The sequence below is a fragment of the Mustela nigripes genome, chromosome 4, assembly GCF_022355385.1.
Source record: "Mustela nigripes isolate SB6536 chromosome 4, MUSNIG.SB6536, whole genome shotgun sequence".
Classification (NCBI taxonomy): domain Eukaryota; kingdom Metazoa; phylum Chordata; class Mammalia; order Carnivora; family Mustelidae; genus Mustela; species Mustela nigripes.
This window is the reverse complement of record NC_081560.1, coordinates 185,862,119-185,888,365: the sequence shown is the minus strand read 5'-3', so window position 1 is coordinate 185,888,365 and position 26,247 is coordinate 185,862,119. Positions and strand designations below refer to the sequence as shown.

The following is a 26,247-nucleotide window of genomic DNA, read 5'->3' as shown; positions in this document are numbered from 1 at the left end:
AGATTCTTTCGGGGTGGAAGTTCCCACATGTAATGTTTGTAGCTCTCCCCAAAAAAGAAAAAAAAAAATCTCACCTTTATGTTTTCAACAGATTTATGCAGCTGGCACCACCGTACTATTTCAGCAACTTGCCTCCTAGTGAAAGTAAGGAGATTCTCCACCAAGTAATGGATCACCTTTCCCCTCTTTCAACAATGAAAAAGGACCAGAAAATGTGTGAAAAGTGCCCTGAGACTACTGAGCCGAGATGCACCGTCCAGTGACTCTTCAGAACCTTCCACGGAAAGCAAGATGTGCAAGAAGTCCCGCCCCTGCCCCCCCCAGCTGGCCTGACGTCGTTTCACCAGCGAGGTGCAGACATTCAACTTGAAAAAGGACAGCACACCCCACACGAGTCTTGAAAAAGTAACACTTTGTGTATTATTTAAAAATAAAAAATAGAAGTTTTTATTGAGTTCTTTAAATTACGACTCCACGTTTTCCTTCTTACTGGAAAATCTGTTAATCCACCAATCATAATTTGACCAAATTTTTTTAAAAGCTATTTTGTAAATGTGTCACAGACACAAGTGACAGACCCCTACTTTTTTGTAGAGGACCTTACTCTGAATAAAGTCTGGGTTTTTTTTTTCAGTAAATCTGAGCTGTTTTCTGGTAATTTTACAAACGCAAAACCACCCCATTACTGTCCATGGGAAACGGGTCAGAGAGAGAGATGCTCCTTCAGTTTATCCATGATTTCATTCATCCTGTCACCTGGAATCAACATCACGGTTCGCAAGGGCTTCATCGAGACGTCATCAAAGGACCACCTGCCTCCCAGACGAGTGTCACACTCTTCCTGCACTGAGTAGTTAAACTTCAGGACTGCTTTCTGAACCAAAGATGTAAGTTAAAAATTCAGACATCCTCAAGGCAAAACTTATTTACACAGCAGCCAGGAATACTTTGACATGTTTAAGAATGACTGCGAACAACAACGAAAATAATAGTGAACAGAAGCAAACATGGAATGAAATAAGCTCAAACAGGATACGCAGGTAGAAGTTACAAAATGCTTACCAGATTTCTAACCTACAGAAGCATGGAGAGCACTGTCCCAGTCCTAAGAGGTGAACAGCAGCTAAGTGACCTATGCTACTACCATTTCTAAGCGTTTATAATTCTGAAGTCCCTCATATTCTTTCATATTCATTCTCATTTAATTCTCAATCTTTCAACAGAAAAGTCAAATAAAGACTTGCGACATTTGACAGTTAATGAAAAGAATGGTCTTCAAACACGGGTGTTTCCCCATTGTCTGGGCTGCTCCCTTGGAATCAAGCCATGTGAAAATGGGGAGGTGTGCATAACCAGGCCGTCTTAAAAAACCCATCTAGCCTGCCCTGAAACACTCTGAGGGTGCTCAGGCATAAAAATTTAACTTTCACTATTTACTTCCTAAAAAACAAGGGCAGTGCTGAACCTGTGGTACTTCAGTATTTAGTCAAAGGCTTTTTAAAAAGTAGTGATAGATGCAGGCGCCTGGGGGCCTCAGTCGGTTAAGCATCTGCCTGGGCTCAGGTCATGATCTCAGGGTCCTGGGATATAGCCCATGTGCAGCTCCCTGCTTAGAGAGGAGTCTGTTTCTCCCTCGCCCATGGCAGCTCATCCTGCTTGTGCTTACTCTCCCTCCCTCTCAAATAAATAAAACCTTAAATTAAAAAAAAAAAAAAAGAAAGAAAGAAAAGTAGTAACGATATTCTCTAATCCAGGAAAGTCAGTTACCCCTCAGATTTACTTAGCAGGTCAGGGTGAGAAAGGGTATTCTCTGGTATCTGGTTGTCCATCATGGCACAAGCCACCTTTCTGCAAGAAAGTGCCAGGAATCCCATAAGTGGGAGGACATCCATGACCCAGGGCACAGAGAACCATATAAGCCACCACTGGGGACCAGGGCCTGCCCCAGCTTTCACATTAACCGCCTGCATGACCTCAGATAATGGCTCTCATCTGCCTCAGACTCAAGGTCCCCCATCGGTAAACCAGGACCAACGTCTCCCTTTAGAGTGGTTCTAGAATTATAGATCTTCTAGTGAGCGTGTTGAGTGCCTGATCACCATTCAGCGTTCATGGCTTTTCTCCTCCCACGCTCTGCCCTGGGGGCTGGCGGGCTGGGGACGAACCTGCTGGGGAATGCACTAGGTATGGGGAATGCATCAGCCGCCAGCTGCCGGCAACATGGACACGGCCGCCGTCCTCCGAGCACTCTGCCATACACCGGGGAACAGTCGTTCCTGCCTGCTGTCAAGAAAATCCTTGTTTACATTCAAACAAATAGATGAAAACAGGACAGTCTTACCTCATAAAAAAATTCTTCCTCTGCATTGGCAAACATTAATTCCTCTTTCTCTTGGTTATTCCCTTTCTTTCTGGAATTGTTTTTTCCAGCTTCCACAAATGTCTTGCTTATCAGAAGGTAGAAGTAACACTTCCCACATGGCTTGTTAGTTTTGTGTGCCTCTGCTAGTTCTTTCCTACAAAGTAGAACAGAGACGGTCTGCCTGCTGAGCCCGGTGAAACCCATCCACAAACCAGAGCACAGGGCAAACCAGTGAGGCCTCTGCAGGGGAAGGTCTGTTGTCTCGGGCTTAATGGACAGAGATCAGATCTGGACACTTCTAAAGCCATGAGTTTACCTATGTGGTCCCCTGCACTGTGATGGACTATGGCCGTGTTTTACGGACGCAGTGGGATGTATCCCTCAGGCGATGCTGAGCTGTGGACACACAGCAAGTAATCGAAGTCTCACATTTATCAACATCACTGCTCTGCCTCTACAGATATTAAAAATAGGTAAGAATCTGGATTTTTAAAAACAAATGTTTAACAGAGCATCAACCAATGTCATTAGAGCATGTGATGACCAGTCTCCAACCACTAGAGCCCAGAACTATGACGAGTCTTGGCATACTGCAGAAATGGCATGACAGGACAGATTCCCCTAGATTCTAGAGGAGTCCATGGAGTGGCAACGTAGCCTTTGGAAAACTGTGCATGTCCCTCTGCATCTGGCTAATCAAAGATGTAAAGACTTCAGCTTTCTTTAACAGAAGACCTGAAGAAAGCACATCACCCTCCTGTGAAACCAAATAAACAGGAGCGCCAGTGAATCAGGAAAAGGGAAAAAAGCAAACCGAAGAACGGCAGCTGGGCATCGGGGGAGGGCAGGGTTGAGAGTAAAACTAGAAAGCAACGAACCCATTCAGTGGGAACCCCGAAGGCTCGCCTGTCCTTACATGCTCACCACCGGCTAGCGGACACGCGGCACCACGACTCCGGAGCAAGGGCGTCCATCTGGATTTCCATCCTGCTCTACCCCAAAGCACGGCAACCCCAGTCCTTAGCTCTTCTTAACAATTAAAATGTAAACCTAAAACCCCTGCATTAAGTAAGTACAACAGGGGCACCTGGGCGGCTCAGTCTGTTGAGCTTCTGACTCTTGGTTTCGGCTCAGGTCATGATCTCAGGGTCATTTTAAAAATACAAAAAAACCCACAAAGAAGTAAAAACAGCAAACCCCAAAACACGAGAGACACAGTATCAGGACTACTGCCTCCTTCGTTACAAAACATCCCAGTGGAATTGAAGAGCTGTACCGGTTTGTTACTGGACTAACTGTTCGGCACTGTGTCCCTGTCACAGAAATCTGGCAAGGGGATGACAACTTTAGACCAGTAGGGGGTAAAAAGCCTATATAAACTCATCTGTGTTTATACCCCGCACACCTGGTAAGACTGTTCATACTGTCACAAATCACAAAGGAGCCTGCTGTCAAGGGACATGTCCCCGGGAGGAGGCGGCCTCTGCTCACTGGAGCCACAAGGCCGCCAAGACGGCGGGTGGCGCGCTTCCTGCCATCACTGGCTTGAAAGCCCCGCACGGAGCCCCCCACCCCCCGCCGCCCCATCCCCGCCCCACCCCCGCCCCAGCACAGCCACCGCGCAGAGGCACACAGCGCAGGCTCTTACTGGAGCTGCTGATGCATGGGCAGCGCGATCTGAGGAGGGACATTGATGAACCTCTCGCTGAGGAGCAAGCCCACAGGCTTGGAGGTGTCGTTCAGATGTGCATCCAGCTGTTCCACCAAGCCCTTCCCACAGCTCTTCTCACAGGAGCTCAGGATCAGCTCTTTAATCTGCTCAGCACACTGGGTGCCCTAGGAAGCCAAGACAAGGTCGCTGTTCGGTACAGGCCACACCAGGAGCAGAAACCAGAGCGCTATCACCTTCTATGGAACCGTGAGGGCAGTCCCCTGTCACCTCCTTTAAAGCCCGCCTGTCCTCCCGGCTGACCGCTCAAGCATCTCTCAGAGTCTCTACACCTGGTTATTTACGGTCCCACGAGCAGTGGTGACAGCGAGACACCACACACAAGAATAGCAATTCCAGTCCGTCTTGTAAAGACAGATGCGAATAACTGGAAAGTTCACAAAAAACCTGAAGGTGAAGTTTGATATGAACTTCTTCTGATGAAAGTAAACAGCTGTTTTCCCCTTTTTATTAAAACTCATCGAGGGACGCCTGGGTGGCTCAGTCCTTAAGCGTCTACCTTCAGGTCCGGTCATGATCCCAGAGTTCTGGGATCAAGTCCCGCATTGGGCTCCCTGCTTCGCGGGAAGCCTGCTTCTCCCTCTTCTACTCCCCCTGCTTCTGTTCCCTCTCTCCCTGTGCCTCTCTCTGTCAAATAAAAAAAAAAAAAAAAAAAAAAAATTCAGCGAGTCAGTAGAGATGAATGGAAACATGAGTGAAGGTCAGAACTTGCTGCAGGAAGCAACAAAGCCTCACGATGAAAGGGAAGAGCCGCAGGCCGGCAGAGCCACCAGCTCCGGGGCTGATACCAACACAAGGACCCCAGTTCTGGATGGTTCTCTACACCCCAGGGAGCCAGGACTTTCACAACAGAGATCATTCAGCACAAAAACACTCTCATGTTAAAAAAAAGATTACAGTGGGGCGCCTGAGTGGCTCAGGCAATGAAGTGTCTGCCTTTGGCTCGGGTCATGATCTCGGGGTCCTGGCATCGAGCCCCCTGTCAGGCTTCCTGCTCAGCAGGGAGTCAGCTTCTCCCTCTCCCTCTCTTAAATAAAATCCTAAAAACAAGATTACCGTAAGGCTTCACAAAAGCACACATCCTTGTTGTTGTTAACTTCATGGTCTGATCAACAGCACCACCACCATGCACTGAACAGAAGTGACTGGGGTCTGAGGCACAGGTACTCAGATGCCACCAGTGAAACCAACCTTTCTTTCGGTTAGATTTAAAAGACTTATGAATCCAAAAATCTCCTCTTCATCCACATCGCCATCGCTGTCTTCTGAAACATCCGTTTGCTATTTCAGAAAGAAAAAGAATGAAAACTGTCTGTCTGGTTGGGAGGAAGCAGAACACCAACTCACACTGCAGTTTTCAGACACTTTCCACGGCTGCCATCGCCTCAGGGAAGCAGCGCACAGAAGACCGTGGGCCTTGACCCCACTGGCTCACCTCTCTCGGCTCTGCTCCCCCTTTCTACATGCAGGTGACTGCTTCCTACTCCAACTTTTCTTTATGCTGGATTCTCAATATATTACCAAAGCAGATGGGATAAAACCTCTTGAGATCAACCACTCCTGCCTTCTCAGTGACCTGGCGCAGGCCAGCCCCGCTCGGTCCTCCGGGGGGCCTTCCACCCACACGCCCCCAGAGCGCAGACCAGTCCTGAGCAGCGGGGAGAGCGAACAACGCTTGAGCACCACTTCCTCCGACCACGCGAACGGAAGAGGAAAAGAGGACAAGAACGGGAATGAAATAGGAGCAGAGAACTAAAAATGAAATGCTGGGCTCCAACGTGAACTTGCGGACTCTACTGATAGCCCCTGCCCTGGGCCTTCCCGCTCCTTCCACCTCTTCCTCCACGTGGCCTGCCCAGGCTGGTTCGGGCTGGGCACTCTCACTGTGTCCCCAGCACCTGGGACGGCAGGGACCCACAAGTGTCCCGAGTGTGTCCCTGACACTCTCCCGCGAGAGGGGACTGACACGAGCTCTCGCTGCAGCACCACTGGCTCCCAGCCGGACAGCGGAAGGAGCAGGGGCGCTCTAGGCGGCTCTGGGCGGCCAGGACGTCAGGCCGGTGGCTGAAGGGGCCTGGCCTCACCGGAGAGACCTGGGGAAGTGGCTCCTGGATGTAAGGCAGCACAGCCACTGACAGGGGATTGGGCCAAGGGGCTGCCAGGCTCAATATCTCTGCTGAGCCAGGCCGTTCAAGACCACCAGTTTCTTCCTGCGGAACAAGGAAGGGCGGTGGCCGAGGAATGGAACTGTGTGCCAAAACGAGAGCCGCTGCAAGCGCCAGAAGCAAGAGGAGGCCCGGACAGAGCAGGACAGTAACGCGGCAGGACACAAACGTGACGCGTGAGAGCGCCAGGGCATCTCTGCTCAGAAGGAGATGGAGAGAAGAGAACACGTCCACCAGCCCCTGTCCCTCAAGAGCAAACGGGAGACAGACGTCCTGCACCTCACAGGTCTCCCACCTACTGTAGCAAAATACGCGCAGCACCGGCAGAGCGCCAGGGGAGGAAAAGGGACCCCGGGTGCTGAATCCTAAGCAATCCCCCAAACTGGGGCACCGGGCTGGCTCAGCTGGAGGGGAACGCGACTCTTGATCTCAAGGTTGTGAGTTGGCTGGGCAGAGAGCTTAGTTAAGAAAACAAAGAAAGAAAAGAAACCCCCCAAATGGTCACTGGCTCACAAGCAGTGAGCATCCCCCAGGGCACGCTCCCCGTCCTCCTTAACCAGTGACCAACCCTCAAAGCAACACGGCAGGCGGCTGCCTCTCCGTGGAGTCGGGGTCACAGTCCCATCAGCCTCACCCATGAACACCTGCCCCGCAGCAAGAGCCCCGCCCGCGTGATCCGTTCACCACCCCCTGCCACACCCCTGCCACACCCCCTCCCTCACCCCTCCCATCCCTCCAGCCTCTTGGTTCAACACAGTTCCGGGGACTTCAGGCCTGAGCGACCGCACCTCCCACCCCACCCCACCCCGGAATCGGAATCTCGCTCCACACAACCCACAGGTGCAGTTCGGGGCCTCCCCCTGCCCTTCCCCTCCACAGCCCCAGGATCCGCCTTCTCTGCAAGAGTCCCAGAGGCTCTGGTGGAAGTTCTGGGGAGTCTCTCTCCTACGTACAGAGTCTCCGTGGCTGGGACCTCTGTGGAAGCCAAAAGCCAACTGTCACGGTGAAGTTATTTGTGTCATCGTCCCAGTGAAGACCGAATCCCCCCGCTGACAGCAAAGCTCGTCCAAGAATAAAAGTGACAGTTTCTTACTGGACGGTCTTAGGACACGTTTAGAAGGTGGAAGAGAGGGCACCTGGGTGGCTCAGTGGGTTAAAGCCTCTGCCTTCAGCTCGGGTCATGATCCCAGAGTCCTGGGATCGAGGCCCATATTGGGTTCTCTGCTCAGCAGGGAGCCTGCTTCCTCCTCTCTCTCCTCTCTCTCTCTCTCTCTCTCTGCCTGCCTCTCTGCTTGCTTGTGATCTCTGTCAAATAAATAAATAAATTCTTTAAAAAAAAAAAAAAGGTGGAGGAGGGTCAGTCACGACTCCTCCACACTGAGGAGGCACCTAGGGCGGAAAACTGAAGCCGGCCATGCCGCACCATTCTCACTCAGGCTGTCAGTGACAGAGGGATCGCGTGGATACACGACCCCGGAGCTATGTAGCTGCTCTCCACGCTGCCCAGGACTCACCCTGCAGCTCTCCTGGAGCCCGGGGCACCGTGGGGAGGTCTCAGGGTACTTATCTAAGGTGGGGCCTCTTTAGGGAAGATCAGAACAAGCCTCCCCGCATTCTGGTCAGGGCATGCGTTAGCCTCCCTGGGGCCCAGAGCACAGAGCCCACAGGAGGTCCCGGCACGAGCACGAACAAGATGGAGTCAGTGTGCTCAGCCTGCCTACAGACACCATCGGCTGGAGAGGACACGTGTTTGGTGAAAAGGGGCCTGCTTCTCCCATGCTCTAATAAAAGCTACTAGTGGTGCTACTCCCTTCACTCTGACATTTCACGCCATGAGGTTTAGCAACAAGGATACTAATGACCCTATCCAACAGTTCCAGAACCTCAAGGGAGTACTGGTGCGAAGAGCCAGATCGGGGTGTTGAGGAGAGGAGGCAGAGGCTGCGAATGCCAACTTTCTCGAGACCTGCGGCTCTGACAACAAAGGAGGTGGCTCAAGGTGCGGCGGTGAGCACGAGCTTCAGACTGAAGGGCCACTGCTTTTGCACCGTGACGCAGACAGTGCGGGGCCGGGGCAGGCCGGGAGGAGACCAAGCGTGGGTGCTGTCCCTCCAGCACTCACCATGCCCCGAGGCTCGGAGCGCCCTGCGCTCAGCAACTCCTGCTGCTTCCGAACCCCGGCCACCGCACGAACAGGGACCAGGACCACCCTCATTTCCAGAGATGGATGCGGAAATGGACCAAGGTCACTGTGGCAGATTCTATTTTCCATAGATGACCGCTCCAGCTCCAGCTCCACGTTCTGACAAAGAACTTTGTCCCTCCTCCCTCCGAGTGGTGGGGTCCGTCCCTCTCCCCTCGAGCCTGTGCAGACCTTCATGTCTGATTACGAAGACAGCGGAAATACAATGCTGTGCACTTGTGCTTGGTTCTTTGGGGCTGCTTGCTCCTGGAACCCAGCCACTGTGTCGAGGGGCCCGCCCCGCGGAGGAACAGAGGCCGCTGGCGCCCAGTCCCTGCGGGGCTCCCCGTGGACAGCCAGCACCAACCTGCTGGTCACGTGAGTAAGCCATCTTGAAAGTGAATCCTCTGGCCCCCCACTGACCCTCTCTAGCTAACGTGACATGGAGCAGGCAGGAGTTGCCCTCACTGAGCCGTGTCCAAAAAACCCAAAGAAGGGACCGTTGCTATCCTAGGACACTAAACCGAGGGCAGGAGGCCCAGAGAGAAAACCAACAGCATCATCAGGAGCAGCAGGGGCAGGACTCACCCTCCTGCTGTGCCTCCTCCAAAAGCTCCCTCTGGTGCTTAAGCCACTTCCTCCCAGGTCACCCCTGCCCCCAGCATGGCCACCAGCATGGCCCCCCGTAGCCCCTAACATGGCTCCTTTGCAGACTCCGCCATAGACTTACTTCCCCAAGTAAGGGGGGACACTGCTATCAGCAGTGTCCGACCCCACCCTCCCTGGGTAAACCATCCATCCGCTGAGATGGCCCAAATCCAGCCGCTCGCTGCCCCCACCTCCCCAGTATGTATCACCTGCTAATCAAACTCAACAAGTGCACACCCAAACCCACGCTGCTTCCTGACCCCTCATCCTCCATGTTTGCTATCTTGGTTGTAGGAGCCAGACACGTGGGAGCCACCCTGGACTCCTTTCCCCTCAGTCAGACCAGTCACTCACTACGCCCCATCATACCTCATCTCCCAAATAGCTCCCTTCTCTTGCTATCCATTGCCAGCCCCAGGATTCCTACACTCAGTAATCTTGGAAATTACTGGAATGGCTTTCCAACCAGTCTCCCTTCCTCCAGTGACACCTCTTTCCAGTTTGAGCTCCTGGCCTACCAGCTAAACATCAGGAGGATCTTAACAGGACAAAAAAAAATTTAATCAGAACAAACATAACTGTCCCGCTTACCTTTATCACACTCCCAATGTGATTCTGTTGAATTAAGAGATCCGTTAGTTCTGACGTGTTCACAGGAGCCTTCAGGAAAAGCTAAGAGGAGGGAAAATAAAACTTATTTTAAATGAAAATCAAATCATAATTTTTAATAAAACTTCTAATATCCATACTCAAACAACAAAATATCAATGATGAAAAAGACACCTCAAAAGAGCGATTCCAGGAGGAAAAGAAAAGCCCAGAAAAATCAAACTCAAGGAAATCAAACTGAAGGGACAGTCAGGGGTAAGACAGGACGTGTGGGGGAGGGGAGGAGAAGGACGGACAAAAGGCCAAAGAATGTGGTGCCTGGACACTGGAAGCTCTGAAGGATAAGACCAAAGCCACCGTACAGGGGTGAGGACTGTGTAGAAGCAGCAAGCCCGATTCCGCAGCACCAGCTGGTGCACTCAGCGATAGGACTTCGGAAGAATTCTGATAGGACTTCGGAAGAATTCTCCAGCCCCACAAAGCTGAGATAGGAGTGAAAACCAGTCGAGTAGGTCAAATAATTAGCACATGAAAAGGAAGGTATTTTAGGACACAGGGCACTTATTAACATATGAATTGGAGGCTCAACCGGGGAGTTAGCGGGAGAAGAAAAGAGAAACTGTCCTTCCTTCTCTGCAGGGTAGAGGGAATTCTAAAATAAAGGAGGAAATCTGACCTAGCTTGTGTGGAATGGCCTGGATTTTCTAAGAGATTTGTGCAGAGGGGTAAAGACCATACCTGCTGTAGTAACTTCTTAATTCCGTCATAATCCTTATCGGAGATGGAATAAGCTTCAAACTCAACATTCACTTCCTGTAAATAATGATGAGGGGAAACAAAGGCAGACAAAAATTATTAAATTTCCTTACTTCCTACAGCCTACTAACAAGTCCTTGAAACAGGCAGAGTGACATCCCTCTAGGGACTCAACTGCCTTAATACTTTGCTAAGAGCAACAGGCAATCTTAGCCCAAACCCCAGAATCCTGTAAATCTACTTTATCATATAAAAATTCCTTCCGAAACTTTATCTCTACCCTCCCTCTCCAAGATACACATTGGCAATCGCATATGACCCACAGATATACATCTGAAGGGTATCGTGACTCAGGTTTTATTAGACGGCAATAAATGGCCTTTTCCCAACAACAGTTAGCCCCCGCAAGGTCCTGGAAACCTTGCTTCCAAAATTCCTGAGAGCCTCAGTATATCCCTAACCCCCTCCCAACTTGAAAGTATATAATGTGCCACTCCTCAGGACCAGCGCTGCTCTTTCTGCCCACAGGTCCTTGTCCTTCTGCTTCAATAAAACCACCTTTTTGCACCAAAGAAGCTGTTGGCATTTTCTATTCTCTGCTTTATGGAGAAGAAACAGAAAAACAACCAAGTATTTTGAATGGAACAAAGAGCAATAAAGCAGAGAAAAAATATGTAAAGATGTCTCAGGTTCTCCACAGCATTCTAGGCTCAAGGTCCCAGCCCCTTCCTGCCCTCGGAGGTCCAGGGTACGCTTGCATCCTTACCTCCAACCCCCATCTTCTGAAGCTCCCTTCCAAGGGTCACTGTTACACACAAGAAAGAGTCCTAACCACATGGCCACAAGAACTTAACATGCCTAGTGCTTTTCTTCTCATCGTTTCAATACTCTGACCTATGTCTTGAAGTTCTCCTATCTACTTTCTATCCCCTTTCTGCCTGTTGCCGCAAAGCCAATCACCCTGTTTCTAAATCAGACTTCACACACACACACGCATGCATTTCCTTCCTTATATACATAGCATCCCTAAGGCAGATTTTGAATTTCAACTATAATTCTCATAGATTCATTCATCACGGTAATGAGCTGTGGGTGAGTGAACATCTCAGAAACTAAAAGCCCCATTCGAATAAATAATCAGGGTCCACCGAGTGTAGGGAATGGCCCTGAAAGCCCTAAGAATTTCTTCAGTCAAAAAAGTAATACAGGGACGCCTGGGTGGCTCAGTTGGTTAAGCAGCTGCCTTCGGCTCAGGTCATGATCCCAGCGTCCTGGGATCGAGTCCCGCATTGGGCTCCTTGCTCCGCGGGGAGCCTGCTTCTCCCTCTGCCTCTGCCTGCCATTCTGTCTGCCTGTGCTCGCTCTCTCCCCTTCTCTCTCTCTGATAAATAAATAAAAAAAAGTAATACATTTCACCGGTAAACACTACAAGAGACCAGAGATTACAGGTTGGTAGTCTTATTACCCACCCCCCAACTCCTCCTCTTCAGAGGTTACTATCAGTAGTTAAGTTAATCTTTCAAGGGGTTTTCGACATATAATCAAATTTATTTCCTGTTTTTTTCCCCTACAGAGACTACACTACACAGACTGTCTTCACTTAACCTGCTGTGTATCCTGTCTTAAATGGTGATAACTCTTAACTTCAGAAGGTTGATGTAAATATTAAACGACTTGGGGCGCCTGGGTGGCTCAATGGGTTAAGCCTCTACCTTCGGCTTGGCTTGGGTCATGGTCTCAGGGTCCTGGGATTGAGCCCGCATCTCTACTTAGCAGAGAGCCTGCTTCCTCCCCGCTCCACTGCCTACTTGTGATCTCCCTCTCTCTGTCAAATAAAATCTTTTTTAAAAAATTAAATGAGGGGCGCCTGGCTGGCTCAGTGGGTTAGTCTGCTGCCTTCGGCTCAGGTCATGATCTCAGTGTCCTGGGATCGAGCCCCGCATCGGGCTCTCTGCTGAGCAGGGAGCCTGCTTCCTCCTCTCTCTCTGCCTGCCTCTCTGCCTGCTTGTGATCTCTCTCTGTGAAATAAATAAAATCTTTTTAAAAAATTAATTAATTAATTGAATGAGTTAATACAATGTGCACAAAGCCTGGGAACATTATTATTAAGACTGAAGAATAAATTCTTTCCATTCAATTACTGTATCAGGAGATGTGCACATTTTTAGTTTTGACAATTACTGTCAAGTTGCCCTCCGAAGACATTGCAAATTATACTCCCACCAACAGTACACATGCCTGTTTTCTTACACTACAGTCAATGACCATTCTCACACTATTTTTTTTTAATTTTTTATTTATTTGAGAGAGAGAGAGAGAACAAGTAGGCAGAGCAGCAAAGGGAGAGGGAGGCCAAGAAGCAGGCTCTCTGATTAGCAGGGAGCCCGATGCAGGGCTTGATCCCAGAGTCCTGGGATCATGACCTGAGCTGAAGGTAGGCAGCCAACTGAGCCACCCAGATGCCCCCTCACACTAATTTTTAATCACTGGAGTGGGACAGACTATCCATGTCAACGAAAACTCTGATTTCTGTAATCCAAAATTAGCAAAAGAGCCCATTAAAGTTCTAAGTGAAAAAAGGTGAGATCACATTCAAGGTAAGGGGCCAAAGTCAAGAGCTGATTTCTAAGGGAAAGTTCTGTTCAAAAGATTTACCATATACCCACGCCAGTCTGAGCCCTAAGCCTAAATCATGATTATAACGGATTTGACTTCCCCTCAGTTTCTCTTGCTTATTCTGTTGTGGCCACATTAGCTACCTTTCTGTCCATCAACCAGGAGGTCTTTGGATTTTCTTATAAATAAAATGAAAAGTCAATGGGCTGTTCTGAACAGGGAAAAGAGAACAGACCTACATTTTAAAAAAGATCTCTCTGGAGGCACCGGGCCGGCTCAGTAGGAAAAGCACGTGACTCCTGTTTGTGCATTTGAGCCCCACACTGGCCTTAGAGGTTACTAAAAAATAAACTTCAAAGTACGGTATTTAGCATTCCTGATATCGTATAATAAAATGAAATAAAAAGATCTCTCTGGCTGCGGGTGTAGAGATGGTACAGGAACAAGAATGGACGAGAGCAAGCCACTTAAGTGACTACAGGAGTCCAGCCAAGCTACGATGGAAGCAGGTACTGAGTCTGTTGGAGAATCCATGATGAAAAGTGTCTGGGTACGAAGGTAGAGCTAACAGATTTATTGACAGACTGTGGGATATAAGATGCAAAAAGGGAGGAATTAAAGTTAGTTACCGGGTTTGTGGTTTGAGCAACTTAGCGAATACGGGAACCATTTACAGAAATGGCAAAGATTAGGAGCTGGAGCATGAGTTGCAAATTCTGCTTTGAACCCATGAAGGTACCTACTGGGCACACAGTGCTCTGAAGGATCATTCAGTCCTGATAATTCATTCAACAAATATTAAGCACCTGCAAGGCCAAGCAGTATGGTAGGAGATATGCTGGAAAAAAGGATCCCGGTTTTCTAAGAACCCATCTCCAGGGTCAGTGCGTGGGGCAGGGGCAGTTGCCGGGAGGCCGAAGATACAGCTGAGCCCGGCTCTCGGAAGGACGGGAAAACACCGCAGCATCGACGAGGAGCACCGGGGAGACTCTCGACAAGGCGGACCGAGGCGGCCTTCGCACAACGGAAAGAGGGCCGCGGAGAGTGAGGCAGCAACAAGCACCTGGCTGCAGGCTGGGCGGAGACTAAACTGCAGCCCTTGCTGTGCGGATCTGGGGCTTTTACAAAAAGCCACCGAGAAAAGGGCAGCGGCGGGCGTTCCCGGAGAGGTGGGAGGGGCCGAGCCCGCGGGGTAGGACTTGTGAAAACAGTGGTAAGAACTCCAGTGGCGGCATGTGTGAGACTCGGGTGGAACCCGAGCAGGGCACTCTATCATCCCAGTTTCTGCTCAGACCCCGAGGTACCGGCAGTCGCTCCTCCGAGCAGCTCACTCACCACACGGCTCTGGCCGCCAGAAACTTTTCTCCCAGACACAAACGAAACTGGGGCCGCGTGTTTTCTCACCTCGTGGATGCTCTCGTCGTCTTCATCCTCTTCTTCGTCACCGTCTTCATCGTCTTCGTCCTCATCCTCCACTTCATCTTCCTCTTCTTCCTCGCCGCGGTGGACCGGGACGCCTGGGGCTTGCGGAAGCCCACTTCCCACCGCACGCCGCTTGGGCCTGGACGCCATGTTGCCGGCCTCACTGCGCCTGCGCAACTGCCACGAGCCCGCCCTTCCGGACACGCCCACACAAGCCGCGGCGGGTGTCAGACGACGGACAGCCTCGCCGCTGAGTCGGCGTCAGTCCAGGGCCCCTGATGGATTCCACGGCCGTGATGCCTAAGAGTCAAGTCAAGTTTCAGGTCCCATTTGCCATTTTCTTCCCCCCTCTCCATCCTCCCTGATTCCTACCAACGCTCCCGCTCCCCTTCGCTCAGTGGTTCGATCCATCTGGGCCCGCCCTCCCCGGGCCTGGCTGTCTGCGCATGCGCGCGCTCCAGCTGTGAGCCGCTCGGCTTCGGGGACCCCTGGTCTCCCGCCGGAGGCCGCGTGGCTGCGCGTTGGCTGTCTCCATGGCAGCGGAGACCACGTGGTGAGGGGGCCGCCCACCCAGTTCCTCTGTCCCGTCGAGGCACTGCGGATTCATCTGCACCGCGAGATACCGCCCCCGATCGGGCGCCCCCCGAGTGCTGGGAACTGGCCCAGCGCGTACCCTTTCTGGCCCCCGCAGCCCGGCGAGGTAGGTGTCGCCGCCCACGGGCCGACGATGACACTGAGCCCCGCGGACGCGCAAGGCTAGCCTGTGGCGCCAGCCAGAGCGTGACGAGTGGGGAGCGGAACCCCGAGGCCGCTGCTGGTCAGGGCGGGGGCCGTGGCCCCGGGGCAGCGACCGAACGCGGATGGCAGGTCGTCAAGCTCGCGCAGGTACCTGCAAGGCCGGGCTTGGGTCCCCCAGCACCGTCGGTAGCGTGGTCTGGTCCGCGGTTGAATGAATCTCACCGAAGCCCTGCCCCCAACCGACGCTCTTTAAGCTCATTTCTTGACAAACTTTAAGATAGGCAATAACCTTAAATGCTTCAGGTCCATTGGGGGGAAATCGGAACTACGGAGCAGAGCCTTCTTTGTTTGAGAGACCAGAGTGGAGGGGACTGTGGTCAGATAGACAGTGCAGCAGCCAGTTGTGGCTGCAGCAGCCAGTTGTGGCGGAGGGGACTTGCTGTCCCAGTGCCGTCAGGTCTTTATACTTCAAGAGATCCTGGAGTTCGACAAGATCGATCCCGATTTGTAACACCTGTGCCAAATAAAACTTAGTCCCCAGTCAGGTTTATCTCACGGGCTACCAGTATGCAGCTATTCATTGTAAAGGCTATTTGGAAGGAAAGTCCTTAATTAGAAGAAATCAGGTATCTAAGAAGGAGGCCTATGGTTTTGTTTTGTTTTGTTTTTTTCCTCTGTAAAATTAGAAAAGTAGGTTGGATACCTCTAATTCTAAATATGGAAGGAGCTGCACCTTATAGTGAGGGGGCTGCTTCCCAGAGGTTTAAGCAGAAGCCTGAAAAGCTCAGTGATCCTTCAGCAGTAGGAAGTGTAGTCAGGATAAGGTGAGGGTCCCTGGAGCCCCATGATTGTGTTCTGTGGTTTCATCGTTCCTTAGAGTCTCTGCTACCAGGCCACAGCCTGGATATTGATAGACATGCATTCAGGGATTCACTTCTGATGGGATAACTTAAAATGCCCCCTTTCCATCCACAAACACAACTACCTAAAAACATTTTTCTGAAATGTACAAGACAGGAAGCTGTTAAAAATAAATAAATAAATAAAAAGAGATACCATACGGCTAGAATTTAAAAAAGACTCAAAGGCACAGGGCCAGCCTATCAACAGAGTTGCATTCAGGCATCATGGATAATGTTTTCCGTTTCTTTTACTACTTTCTTGTAGTAAAAGAAACATAACAAAATTTATCATATTAATCATTTCTAAATATACAGTTTACTGGCATCAAGGATATTGACTTTGTTATGCAACAACCATCACCCGTTCCCAGACCTTCTTCATCTTGCAAAACTAGAACTCTGTCAAACAATAACTCCCGTTTCCTCCTTGCCCGGTCCCTGGAAACCATGATTCTGTTCTCCGTCTCTATGAATTTGACTCCTTTAGGGGAATCTTGTAGTATTTTTTCTGTGATTGCTTATTTCACTTAGCATAAACTCCTCATGGTTCATCCATGTTGTAGCATGTGTCAGAATTTACTTTTTAAGGCTGAATGATAATCTGTTATACATATATATATCTCATTTTGTCTATCCATTCGTCCATTGGTGGGTGCTTGGGTTGCTTCTACTTTTTGACTATTGTGAATAACACTGCTGTGAACTTGGATGTACAAATACCTGATTAAGTCTCTGCTTTTACATTTTGGGGTGTGTATACCCAGAAGTGGAACTGTTGGATCATACGGTAATTCTTTCTGTGTTTGTTTTTTTTTTTTTTTTGAAGGACTGTACTTTTTTGTAGTTTGCAAATTTTCCAGGGAACATGTATTGCTTTGAGAAAAGATCAAGGGAAAAACCTCACTTTGTGTCCTCAGATTAGCTCCCAGTGTGGAGCCAATGGTCAGAGTGTGAAGTAGCATAGAATGTCTTACAGGAATTCAGAAGTGGTGCGAGTGCTTAGGGAATGGGCACGGGCTTCAGACTGGGATTAAATCCTACCCCTGCCACTCAGTGTGCTGTGTGAACTTGGGCACATCGGAGTTTTGGTTTCCACTTCTGTGGAAGAAGGATAATAATACCTACCCTTTCTGGTTTAAAAGAGGATTGAGATCCTGCAACGTAAAATGCTTAGCCCCATAAATTGCTCAGAGTAAATGCTCACTAAAAGGGCAGCTCTTGGAACCCCTGGATGGCTCAGTTGGTTAAGCATCTGCCTTTGGCTCAGGTCATGATCACAGAGTCCTAGGATCAAGTTCCTCACTGGGCTGCTTGCTAAGTGGGGAGCCTGCTTCTCGCTCTGCTATTCCCCCTGCCTGTGCTTTTTCTCCCTCCCTCCCTCCCTAATAAATAAATAAAACCTTAAAAAGGGGGGGGGGGAAGCAGTGGTTGTTACTGCTGGAAGAGCAACAGGACTTTCTGCATTAAGTTATGGTTATCTTGTGTCCCCCCCAAATTCCTTAGATCGAAGCCGTAATCCCCGATGGGACTTTATTTGGATATAGAGCCTTTGAAGAGGCAATGAAGGGTCATGCCTGACTGGTTGAGCATGACTTTAATTCAGGGTCATCAGTTTAAGCCTCATGTTGGGCATGGTACCTGCTGGGGGGGGGGGTGGTAAAAGGAAGAAGGAGAAAAAAGAGGTCATAAAGATTAAATGAGGTCATGAGAGGTCCAGCCCTACGACTCTACCCATTAGGTGGAGCCCTAATCCTAATCTTGGAAGACAAGGAAGACACCAGCACGCTCCTTCTGCACACACACAGAGGAGAGGCCTCGTGAGCAGGCACCGAGACCACAGCAGGCCGGAAGCCAACAAGACAGCTCTCACCAGGAACCAACCGTGAGGGAACCTTGGTTTTTGGACTTCCAGGCCCCAGCACAAAAGAAATCAAGTCTACTGTGAAAGCCCCCAGTCTGTGGAATTCTGTTATGGTGTGACTAAGGCTCACCCCAGTCTGTGTTCCTTTTCCTTTGCTAGGGTCTCCTCTGCTCTCTGCCCACCCTGGATCTGGCATCGCATGGGTGCTGTAGGGCTCTGTCCTTGTTTTCTCACCGTGGTCTCACCAGGTCCTCAGACCTCAGATACCCTGTATACACTGACAACTCCCAGATCTTTGTCTTCTGACCTGACTCCCCACGGAGCCCGAATCGCCTACCTAGTTTCTTCATTTGGACATTTAATGCTGGTACTCTCCAACTTTTTTAACATTACAGCATACCAAGAAAATGCTAATACTTATTAGACAGCACATTGGAAGAAACAGATGACCTGTGCAGTTTGCAGGGAAAGGCAGCCAGCCCCGGCCGGGGTGGGCGTGGGACGAGTGCACTGTGGTTCTAGGAACCTGGGCCCTACCAGCGGCCGCAAGGGCTGAGGGGATCAAGCCTGCAGACATGCCTAGAACTCATTCACAGTGCACAAATGGGCTAGGGCACCTTGGTGGGGAATAGGCGTCCTCAAACATAATATGGTCCCAAGTGAATTTTTGTCCCATCCATTCCCATCTCCTAACAGTGCTGCCATTCTCCCCATGGTTCAGGTTCGAAACCTGGCTCCTCTTTCCTCTACCTTGCATCTAGCCGAAGCAGAGGCTATTGGCTCCGCCTTCAAAACACATCCAAGTACACTCCTCCCCACTTTGCCAGCCTAGCCCACACCTGTACCCGCTCTCACCTAGACTGTTCTTTTCCATATTTTATTTATTTATTTATTTTTAAGAGGGCGTATGAATGGTCAGAGGAAGAGAGAGTCTTAAACAGGCTCCATACTCAGCGCAGGGCCCAACCTGGGACTTGATCTCACAACCCTGACATGATGACCCGAGCTGAAATCGAGTCTGATACTTCACGGACTGAGCCACGCAGGCGGCCCCCACCTAGTCTGTTCTAAGAGCCTCTCCATTCTTCCTCCTGCCTACTTTGAGTCTTTTCTCCTCACAGCTGCAAGTAACCTTACTGGAATAGAAGTCAGAGCACATCAGCCCTGTGCTTCCCCAGTGGCATCTCATCTCACTCAGGATAAACAGCAAAGTCCTTAGCATGACCGGAGCAGGTCTGGTGCCCAGCTCCGAGCTTCTCTTCTGCCTGGGGATGTTGGAAGAACAAGGCAGAAGGAGCACATCCCCTCTGCATGACGGGGCCACCAGGCAGCCGTGACACAGTTCTCTCCCGTTTCAGCCATTGTTCGCTTGGATCTCTTAGAGCCGCCAAACCACATCCTAACTGTGAGGCAGTGATGTTTACCCCAGCCCTGGAGGCCGAGTAGGAGTTGGCACTAGAAGCTCTGAGGGGGGCAAGCCTGAGGGATGCAGAGAAGTCGGGGGCGGCCGGAGTGCACAGGAGAGAGCGGAGACAAGGGCCTGGAAGACGCTGGGCCTTCGCAGGTTGTGTTGGGGACTTTGCTGATCTTAACAGCAATGGGAAGGCGCTTGTTTATAAATTTATGTCTCCTGTCCTGTTCTCATGTCTGCTTTCCGCTTTCTCTTTGGGTAATAGGAGGGAAGTGTGGTGTCACTGAACCAGCACAGGGCTGAGGGTCGGGGATCCGATAGTAGCTTTATTGCACATGATGTGATCTTCTTTTCTTCCCCCATTAAGTGGGAATAAGCTCTGCCCTATCCAGCCGTAGGTTGCTGAGCGACTGGAAGGATATAGCAATGACCGCTGCCACAGTTACTGAGCACTTACTGTCCGCCAGAGACTGATCTAATGCTTTATTTGCATTAAGTCTACGAGGTTTGTCCTGTTTTAGGGGTGAGGAAGCCGGCCTATGGAGGACAAAACTCATCCAAAGTCCCAGAACTGGTCAGCGGCAGAGGTGGGTGGGGTTCCCACTCAGGCAGTCTGGCTCTGGACACTATTCCTAACCCCCATACGAGGCTGCCTCTCATAGACTTTGCACACCCCAGTGTTTGGGAAAACAGAAAGGCATGAAGATAAGTACGACTCTGGTGCAAAGGGCTTAGTTCAATAATGCAAACAGTTGAAAGCAAACCCAGTCGACCCACTGCAAATAAAGAAAATGTGTCTTCTGGGTTCTACTTTGTGGTTGTCTTAGGTAATAAGATTGATGGCTTCCTGATAATTACCATTAAGAGGTTCCATGAGATGTGCTGCTGGACTTGGCAGATAAAAATCAGACACCCTTATTCTTTCCTGCCATTGCTCAGAGCACCTCTAATGCAGAATTAAGAGGATTCCTTGCTGGAGACTCTGTGCCCTGCCAGATCCCCGTGTCATCAAGTTCAGTGAGAAAGAAATCACCTGATAAGTCCACAAAGATAATCATGTTCACAAATTACTAATTTTCTTAGTAACTGAAGATTTAAAGTTGATATTGTTTCGAGAATGCTTCCCCCTAATTGACGGGAACCGTTCACTGTACTGTTAGCACATTCAGCCCAGGGCAGAATCCAAAGGCTCAGAGAAAGGTCTGCAGGTGATGGGGGGTGTTGGGGTCAGGGGGTGAGTCCCAAAAGGTTCTGCAGAGCCAAAGAGTCTAGCAAAGGCCCAGGGACTAGGTGACGGACACCGCCCTTAGCAGAGGAAATACCAGCCAGGGGAGGACTGGCTCATGGGACAGCCAAGGTGCGTGGGTTTGTAACGGCACAGATGTGGGTGACCTCAGCCAGCTGCCCTGCGAGCGAGGAATGACTTCTGTGCCTAGAATCCCTGACTTACATCCAAATGGCTTTCTCCAGTCACAGGAGTTTAGATGGTGGCATTACTGCAGCTTCTCACAGACCAAAGAAAGGCCCAGATATTGCATCCACATCCCAGCCAGCAGGGAGACAGGGGGGAAGGAGTAGGGCCAGGGCACCTCCCTCTCAGGATGGGCCCCACAAAGTGTGCACATCACTCCCACGTAGATCCTGTGGGCCAGAGGCTAGTCCCCTGGCCACATCCAGGCACATGTTTTTATTTTGGGCAAACGTGTGCCTTATTACTAATGAGGGATTCCATTTCTATGAGTGAGAAAGGAAGGGTGGGCATCTGGGGGCTCCCAGCATCCTCGGCCCCCCACTCCAATTCAAGTGAGACTTGCCACTTACGCCTCCAGAGCACCGTGACTTGTTTTCGCGGCACTTAATCACACTGACTCTGCCATCACTTTTACTTATTTGTAAAGTGTCTGTTTTACCCTCCCGCCAGTAGGAGGTAGGAATCATATCGTATCCCCAGTGCCTAGGACATAGTAATGGTCTAGAAATACTCGTTAGCTCACAGATAGGATTACACCGAACAAACCCAGAGTGTAGGTGGTATTCGAAGAAGAAAGACATTGTCACCTAGTCCCAGTCGTCAGGCGGTGGGCAGATAATTTCACCATGAATTACACCCCTGTGTCCTGTTAACCCTGTCTTTAGGGTGAGTCCCTGGGCCAGCCCCCTCCTAAGGGCCCCACTGCCAAAGCCAGCCGCCACCACTGCCTGCTCTGCTGGAGGCCTTTCTCAGGCATGAATACCATTGCTGCCAGTCCTGCTTACAGCTGTCCGCGGATTCCCATATCTCACAGTGTCCCAAGTCCACCTGCCTTCCCACCAGAGCCCTGTGTACCCTTCTCTCCCGGGAGCGTACCCAGCCCCTTCCTGACATTTGAACGCTTCTCCTCGCGGCTGTTGTCATTCAGATCTCAACTAAGATGCTGCTTTCTCAGAGTGCTGGCCCTGGACCAGCAACCAGCTATCAGCACCCAGTCATCTCTCCCACATCACCTCCTACCACTTGGTAGACTTGAACTTGTGCCCCACCCCCAATGCATAATGCGGACCTAATCTCCCCAAGACAGATTCCGGATGTCAGTTTCTGAGAACATGTAGAAACACTTGAGAGAGATTGGCTCTTGGAATTTGGAAATACCACTAAATGTATCCTTTGAAATCTTGGGGATATGCATCCCAGAACCTCAAGCCATGGTGGGGACATGGTGGGGCTGAGGTCTGTGGCCCGGGACCAACTGCTTCCAACAGCAACTTGCATCCACCTTCTAATCCCCACAATCCTGGCTTGTTTTGTGGGCCTGGAAACATGTATGTATTACCTCATAATGCTAAATTTTACCTGCCACTCAGTGACATACAGATTCCTGGAGCCCCAGAAGGAGCTCTTGGGATTAGTCTGGGTTCAACCAAGGATATAGAGCTCGTGGGGGATATGGATTAGGACCTGCTGCGAGGCACTGCCTGGTGCCACTGCAGGGGCTGCCAGGCGAGTCTGAGACCCCCAGTGCAGGCTGAGTGCAAGCTGCCAAGAAGGGTGGGCCAGCTCGGGCAGCAGAGGAAGCTGTGTCCACAGCTGTAAATTCTTTCCCAGCGAAGCCTTCATTCTGCTCTTAAAGCCACTGACTGGAGGAGGCCCCCCCAGATTATCTAGAATAATCTCCCTGGCAAAAAGCCACCTGATGATAGGCTTTATCCTATCTCCAAAATGCCTTCACAGCACCACCTACGTTAGCATTTGGGAATAATTGCGGAATTGAGCCTCACCGGTTTGACACCTGCATGTGCCCATCTCAGAAAGGCTGGTTCCTAATTTCTATGTGAGACACATTCCAAGTAATTCCAAGAAATGATAGGAACAGAACTGCCCATTTCTCCAAATCCCCAGTTTCTCTAGCTCACAGCTCGACAGCAGCAGTAATTAGAACTTGATTTCATGATTATTATTTGTTCACCCAGGGCCGGTTGCTTAGATACAAAGCAATTCATTTTGAGCCAGATTTTTCTAAGGCGTCCCGTAGATATTTTAATGTTCCAGAAACCTATTCAGTAATAACTCACAAGTAATGGCTCCCAGAGTTAACCCATTCCTGCTTCACACAATACATGCTGACTATCAACCACTGTGTAATACTCGGTCAGTAACCAGCTGGTGGGCCTAATGCTACTTACAGGATAGTAATCCACATTTCAGGCGGAGTTTATTCTGCAGGTCTCTAGCAACATTTATTTTGAGGCCTTTGGGGTTGTCATATTAAATTCCACCCCCTTGATTAAAAAAAAAAAAGAATGTTTATTGTAAAAAAAAATGGATAATACAGAAAGAGGTAAACAAGAAAATAATCACCCTATCCTGCCACCCAGAAGTAGTTATTAGTATTTGGATGCATATTCTCTCATAAATATGCATATATAATATTTATAAAACCATACTATTCATGCATTATACTTCTTTAACTTCACATTTTGTGATTAAATAATCCATGTAACTAAAGTTACTAATATTTTAATAATTTTACATATCTACCTTGGCCTCTCTGTTGGACATTTACTTTGTTCCCACTATAAACATCAGGATACAATCTTGCAACTAGAAGAGGAGTACATCTTGGACACCTAATACACAACATAGTGATTACAGTCAACAGTAGTCTACTACAAACTTCCAAGTTTCTTAGGAGAGTTGATCTTAATTGTTCTCACTGCAAAAAAGAAATCATAGCAGCTGAGCTGCTATGGTAGTAATCAGATTGTAGCAAATAAATGTATCAGATGAACAGCTGATGTGAGCTGAAACTTACACAGTGCTGTTACGTCACATATGCCAGGATCCAGGATGAACATCTTCATGTTAGTCTTTGCACACTTTTATGAATATCACCTTAGTACTTATTCTTAGAAGTGAAATCATAAGAAGAAAGAGTATAAAGTATACAAGGCTTTCGAAAGATACCAACAAATTCTTTTCCAGGTTGTTAAAAAACTTCTAAAAGAGATCTCATACTTGGCACCATTTATAAAACATCATTTGAGAAGTAGAAGGATCAATATAACTATTTCCTAAAAAGCTTATTAACTTCTTAGTACATTTATCTTGAGATGGAGTAATTCTTTATTTCTTTAAAATAATTTGTCTATTTGTTAATGATACAACCCCAAAATTTTATCAGTCCTCTTCAGGAGCCTTAAATATGTGGCCAGGACACCGGCTTTCCCTAATGGCTTTCATCTGCCTTTCCAAGTGATATCAAGTGCCAGCATGCTGTCCCTTGGCCTTATCAGTGACAGGGGCTTCAGAAGGAACAAGCCCATTAACGCCAAGTCATTGCGGATGAGGGATAGGTCAGTCATCTCAGCAAGCAGTTGATGACCTTCCTCCTGTGCTCCTGTCCCATCTGACATTGCTTAGGAAGAGTTCCTAAGATCTAATTAAGATCCATCCGTCTCCCTGCTCTGTCCCAGTGCCCTGCAAGGACTGCCAGGCCATAATGAAAGTTCTCTTACTGAAAGACGCCAAGGAAGATGGCTGTGGCCCAGATCCGTACATCAGGGTAAGTGCCTGAGGCTCTGGGTCCCACCCAGCACCACACTGTCTTCCTAAGGAAGCTAATGGGGGGGGGGGGGGGACAGGGGGGGGGGTCTGTGAACCCTCTGAGGAGCTGACACAGACTAAGTTGGTCCTGTGACCCTTTTCCTTACTTTCCAAACAACCCTAGCCAACGTGGAACTGTATTCTTGTATTTGCAGGAATTAGGATTATATGGACTCGAAGCCACTCTGATCCCTGTTTTATCATTTGAGTTTTTGTCTCTTCCCAGTTTTTCTGAGAAGGTAAGTTCTGTCGGTGTCTGAGTACCATAATTTCTGAGTTTCTAGACCCCTTGCCAACCCGAGCTGGAAGTATTTCTTCACTGCTCCCTCGTTTTACTACCAGACTTGCAGACAAGGGCAGCGCAGCCTCCGCAGGCTCCAGTGCACGGGGCTATGAGTCTGTCCCTGTGACAGTCCCCAGCTCCTTCAGGAAGCCACCCTGATCTGGAGGCAGGGTCTGGGGAGGGGGCTCACAGCCGTGCAGGCCTTTCCAGTCCGTCCTCCGGTTCACCCACCTGTCCTGACCACGCACTTCACTATTTTAAGGCCCCAGGTTGGGCCACTGGGGTAAGACCGATGCTCCCCCACAATGTCAGGTCTGCCGCCAGGGGGAGCAGGGATCCGTCCTGCCGGACACTAATCTTAGTAAAGCCTTCCAGATGTTTGCCATCAAAGCTTCAGTGCTCAGGCAGCCCTCACCAGCAAGTACCCTGTCCCAAGAGGGGAGCACCTTCAGGACATCTCCCAGGAGCCCTGTTCTGGACACGTGGGGGGAGAGCCAGCTGGTTTCATGGACTAAGGGTGCCCAGCCATGCTCCAGGGCTCCGTGCCACCTTTAGCACCAGGTTCACCCCTCTTGCTCTTTAAAAATTTTTAATTTTATTTATTTATTTGACAGACAGAGATCACAAATAGGCAGAGAGGCAGGCAGAGAGAGAGGAGGAAGCAGGCTCCCTGCTGAGCAGAGAGCCTATGCGGGGCTAGATCCCAGGACCCTGGGATCATGACCCGAGCCAAAGGCAGGGGCTTTAACCCACTGAGCCACCCAGGCATCCCCCTCTTGCTCTTTATAGAAAGCCTGTTTTCTCCTTTGTTTGGGGCCGAATACTACACGATTCATTCAGTAATGTGCCCGACAGACACTGGTCCAGCACCTGTTAACGCCTCATGCGCTGGGCTGTGTGCCGAGGGAACGAGGTTAAAAGGGACCCAGACCCACATGCCCTTTCAGAAGCAGCCCTGAAAGGCCTCAGAGATCTCATTACTTGAGATCGCTTCTTGGACCTCGTGGCCACACAGATACTGGAGTTTCCACAGGAGCCTCTCCCATCCCCGCCAGCCAGCATGGCCCCTGAGGGCTTTTCTGGACTCTTGTCTAGCTCCCTATGCTACAGGAAGTCAGGGCACAAGGCACGTGTTTGAGTCCTGGCCCTGCCTCTCACCATGGCCAGTTCCTCAGCCTCTCCAAGCCCAAGTCTTCATCGATGAGAGGACAGGAACCTCACGCAGCTCCTCAGGAACTTCAAGTGAGGGACACAATATGTAAAAAGAGCAATTTTCAGTAAATGTTGTCACAGTTACTGTCTTTGAAAATCATGGCTTCAACATGGATATTGCCCTTTGAAGAGTCCAGTGGTTTTTTTAAAGATGTATTTATTTCCCTGGAGAGAGAAGGAGGGAGAAAATGTGAAGGGGAAGAGGAGGCAGAGGGAGAGAGAATTCTCTAAGCCAGCTCCCTTCTGAGCATGGAGCCCAATGCCTGGCTCC

General features: G+C 49.8%; 3 protein-coding genes across 10 annotated transcripts in view; 2 read left to right on the top strand and 1 right to left on the bottom strand.

The window, feature by feature from the left end:
• DHX32 (DEAH-box helicase 32 (putative)) overlaps window positions 1-688 on the top strand; it is a 56,202-nt gene extending 55,514 nt beyond the window's left edge. For both annotated transcript variants that reach the window (XM_059398789.1, XM_059398788.1), the window contains exon 12: window positions 92-688. In XM_059398789.1, the coding sequence (XP_059254772.1) occupies window positions 92-263 (172 nt within the window). In that variant the 3' untranslated portion in view covers window positions 264-688. The remainder of the gene's footprint in view (window positions 1-91) is intronic.
• On the bottom strand, window positions 396-14,639 carry BCCIP (BRCA2 and CDKN1A interacting protein). The gene is made up of 7 exons (XM_059398794.1): window positions 14,472-14,639; window positions 10,434-10,508; window positions 9,678-9,758; window positions 5,283-5,372; window positions 4,011-4,198; window positions 2,342-2,516; window positions 396-874 (listed from the first exon to the last, which is right to left on the bottom strand). The coding sequence occupies exons 1-7, from the start codon at window positions 14,637-14,639 to the stop codon at window positions 704-706; spliced, it is 948 nt and encodes a 315-aa protein (XP_059254777.1). The 3' UTR covers window positions 396-703.
• An 82-nt stretch (window positions 14,640-14,721) lies between these two features.
• Window positions 14,722-26,247, top strand: part of UROS (uroporphyrinogen III synthase) — a 34,834-nt gene continuing 23,308 nt past the window's right edge. For 3 of the 7 annotated variants that reach the window (XR_009404032.1, XM_059398796.1, XM_059398795.1), the window contains exons 1-3: window positions 15,204-15,374; window positions 24,352-24,440; window positions 24,637-24,720. Coding sequence is in view for 6 of the 7 variants with exons in the window: in XM_059398796.1 (XP_059254779.1) it covers window positions 15,350-15,374; window positions 24,352-24,440; window positions 24,637-24,720 (198 nt within the window). In the remaining variant the exon portion in view is untranslated. The other 4 variants (XM_059398799.1, XM_059398798.1, XM_059398800.1 and 1 more) reach the window with 4 other exon arrangements.

Coding starts and splice junctions, on each gene's coding strand:
- BCCIP (XM_059398794.1), bottom strand. CDS start 14,639: ATGGCGTCCAGGCCCAAGCGGCGTGCGGTGGGAAGTGGGCTTCCGCAA. Junction 5,373..9,677: donor ACATTGGGAGTGTGATAAAG/GTAAGCGGGACA, acceptor TTTCTGAAATAG/CAAACGGATGTTTCAGAAGA. Junction 875..2,341: donor AGGAAGAATTTTTTTATGAG/GTAAGACTGTCC, acceptor TCTTTGGTTCAG/AAAGCAGTCCTGAAGTTTAA.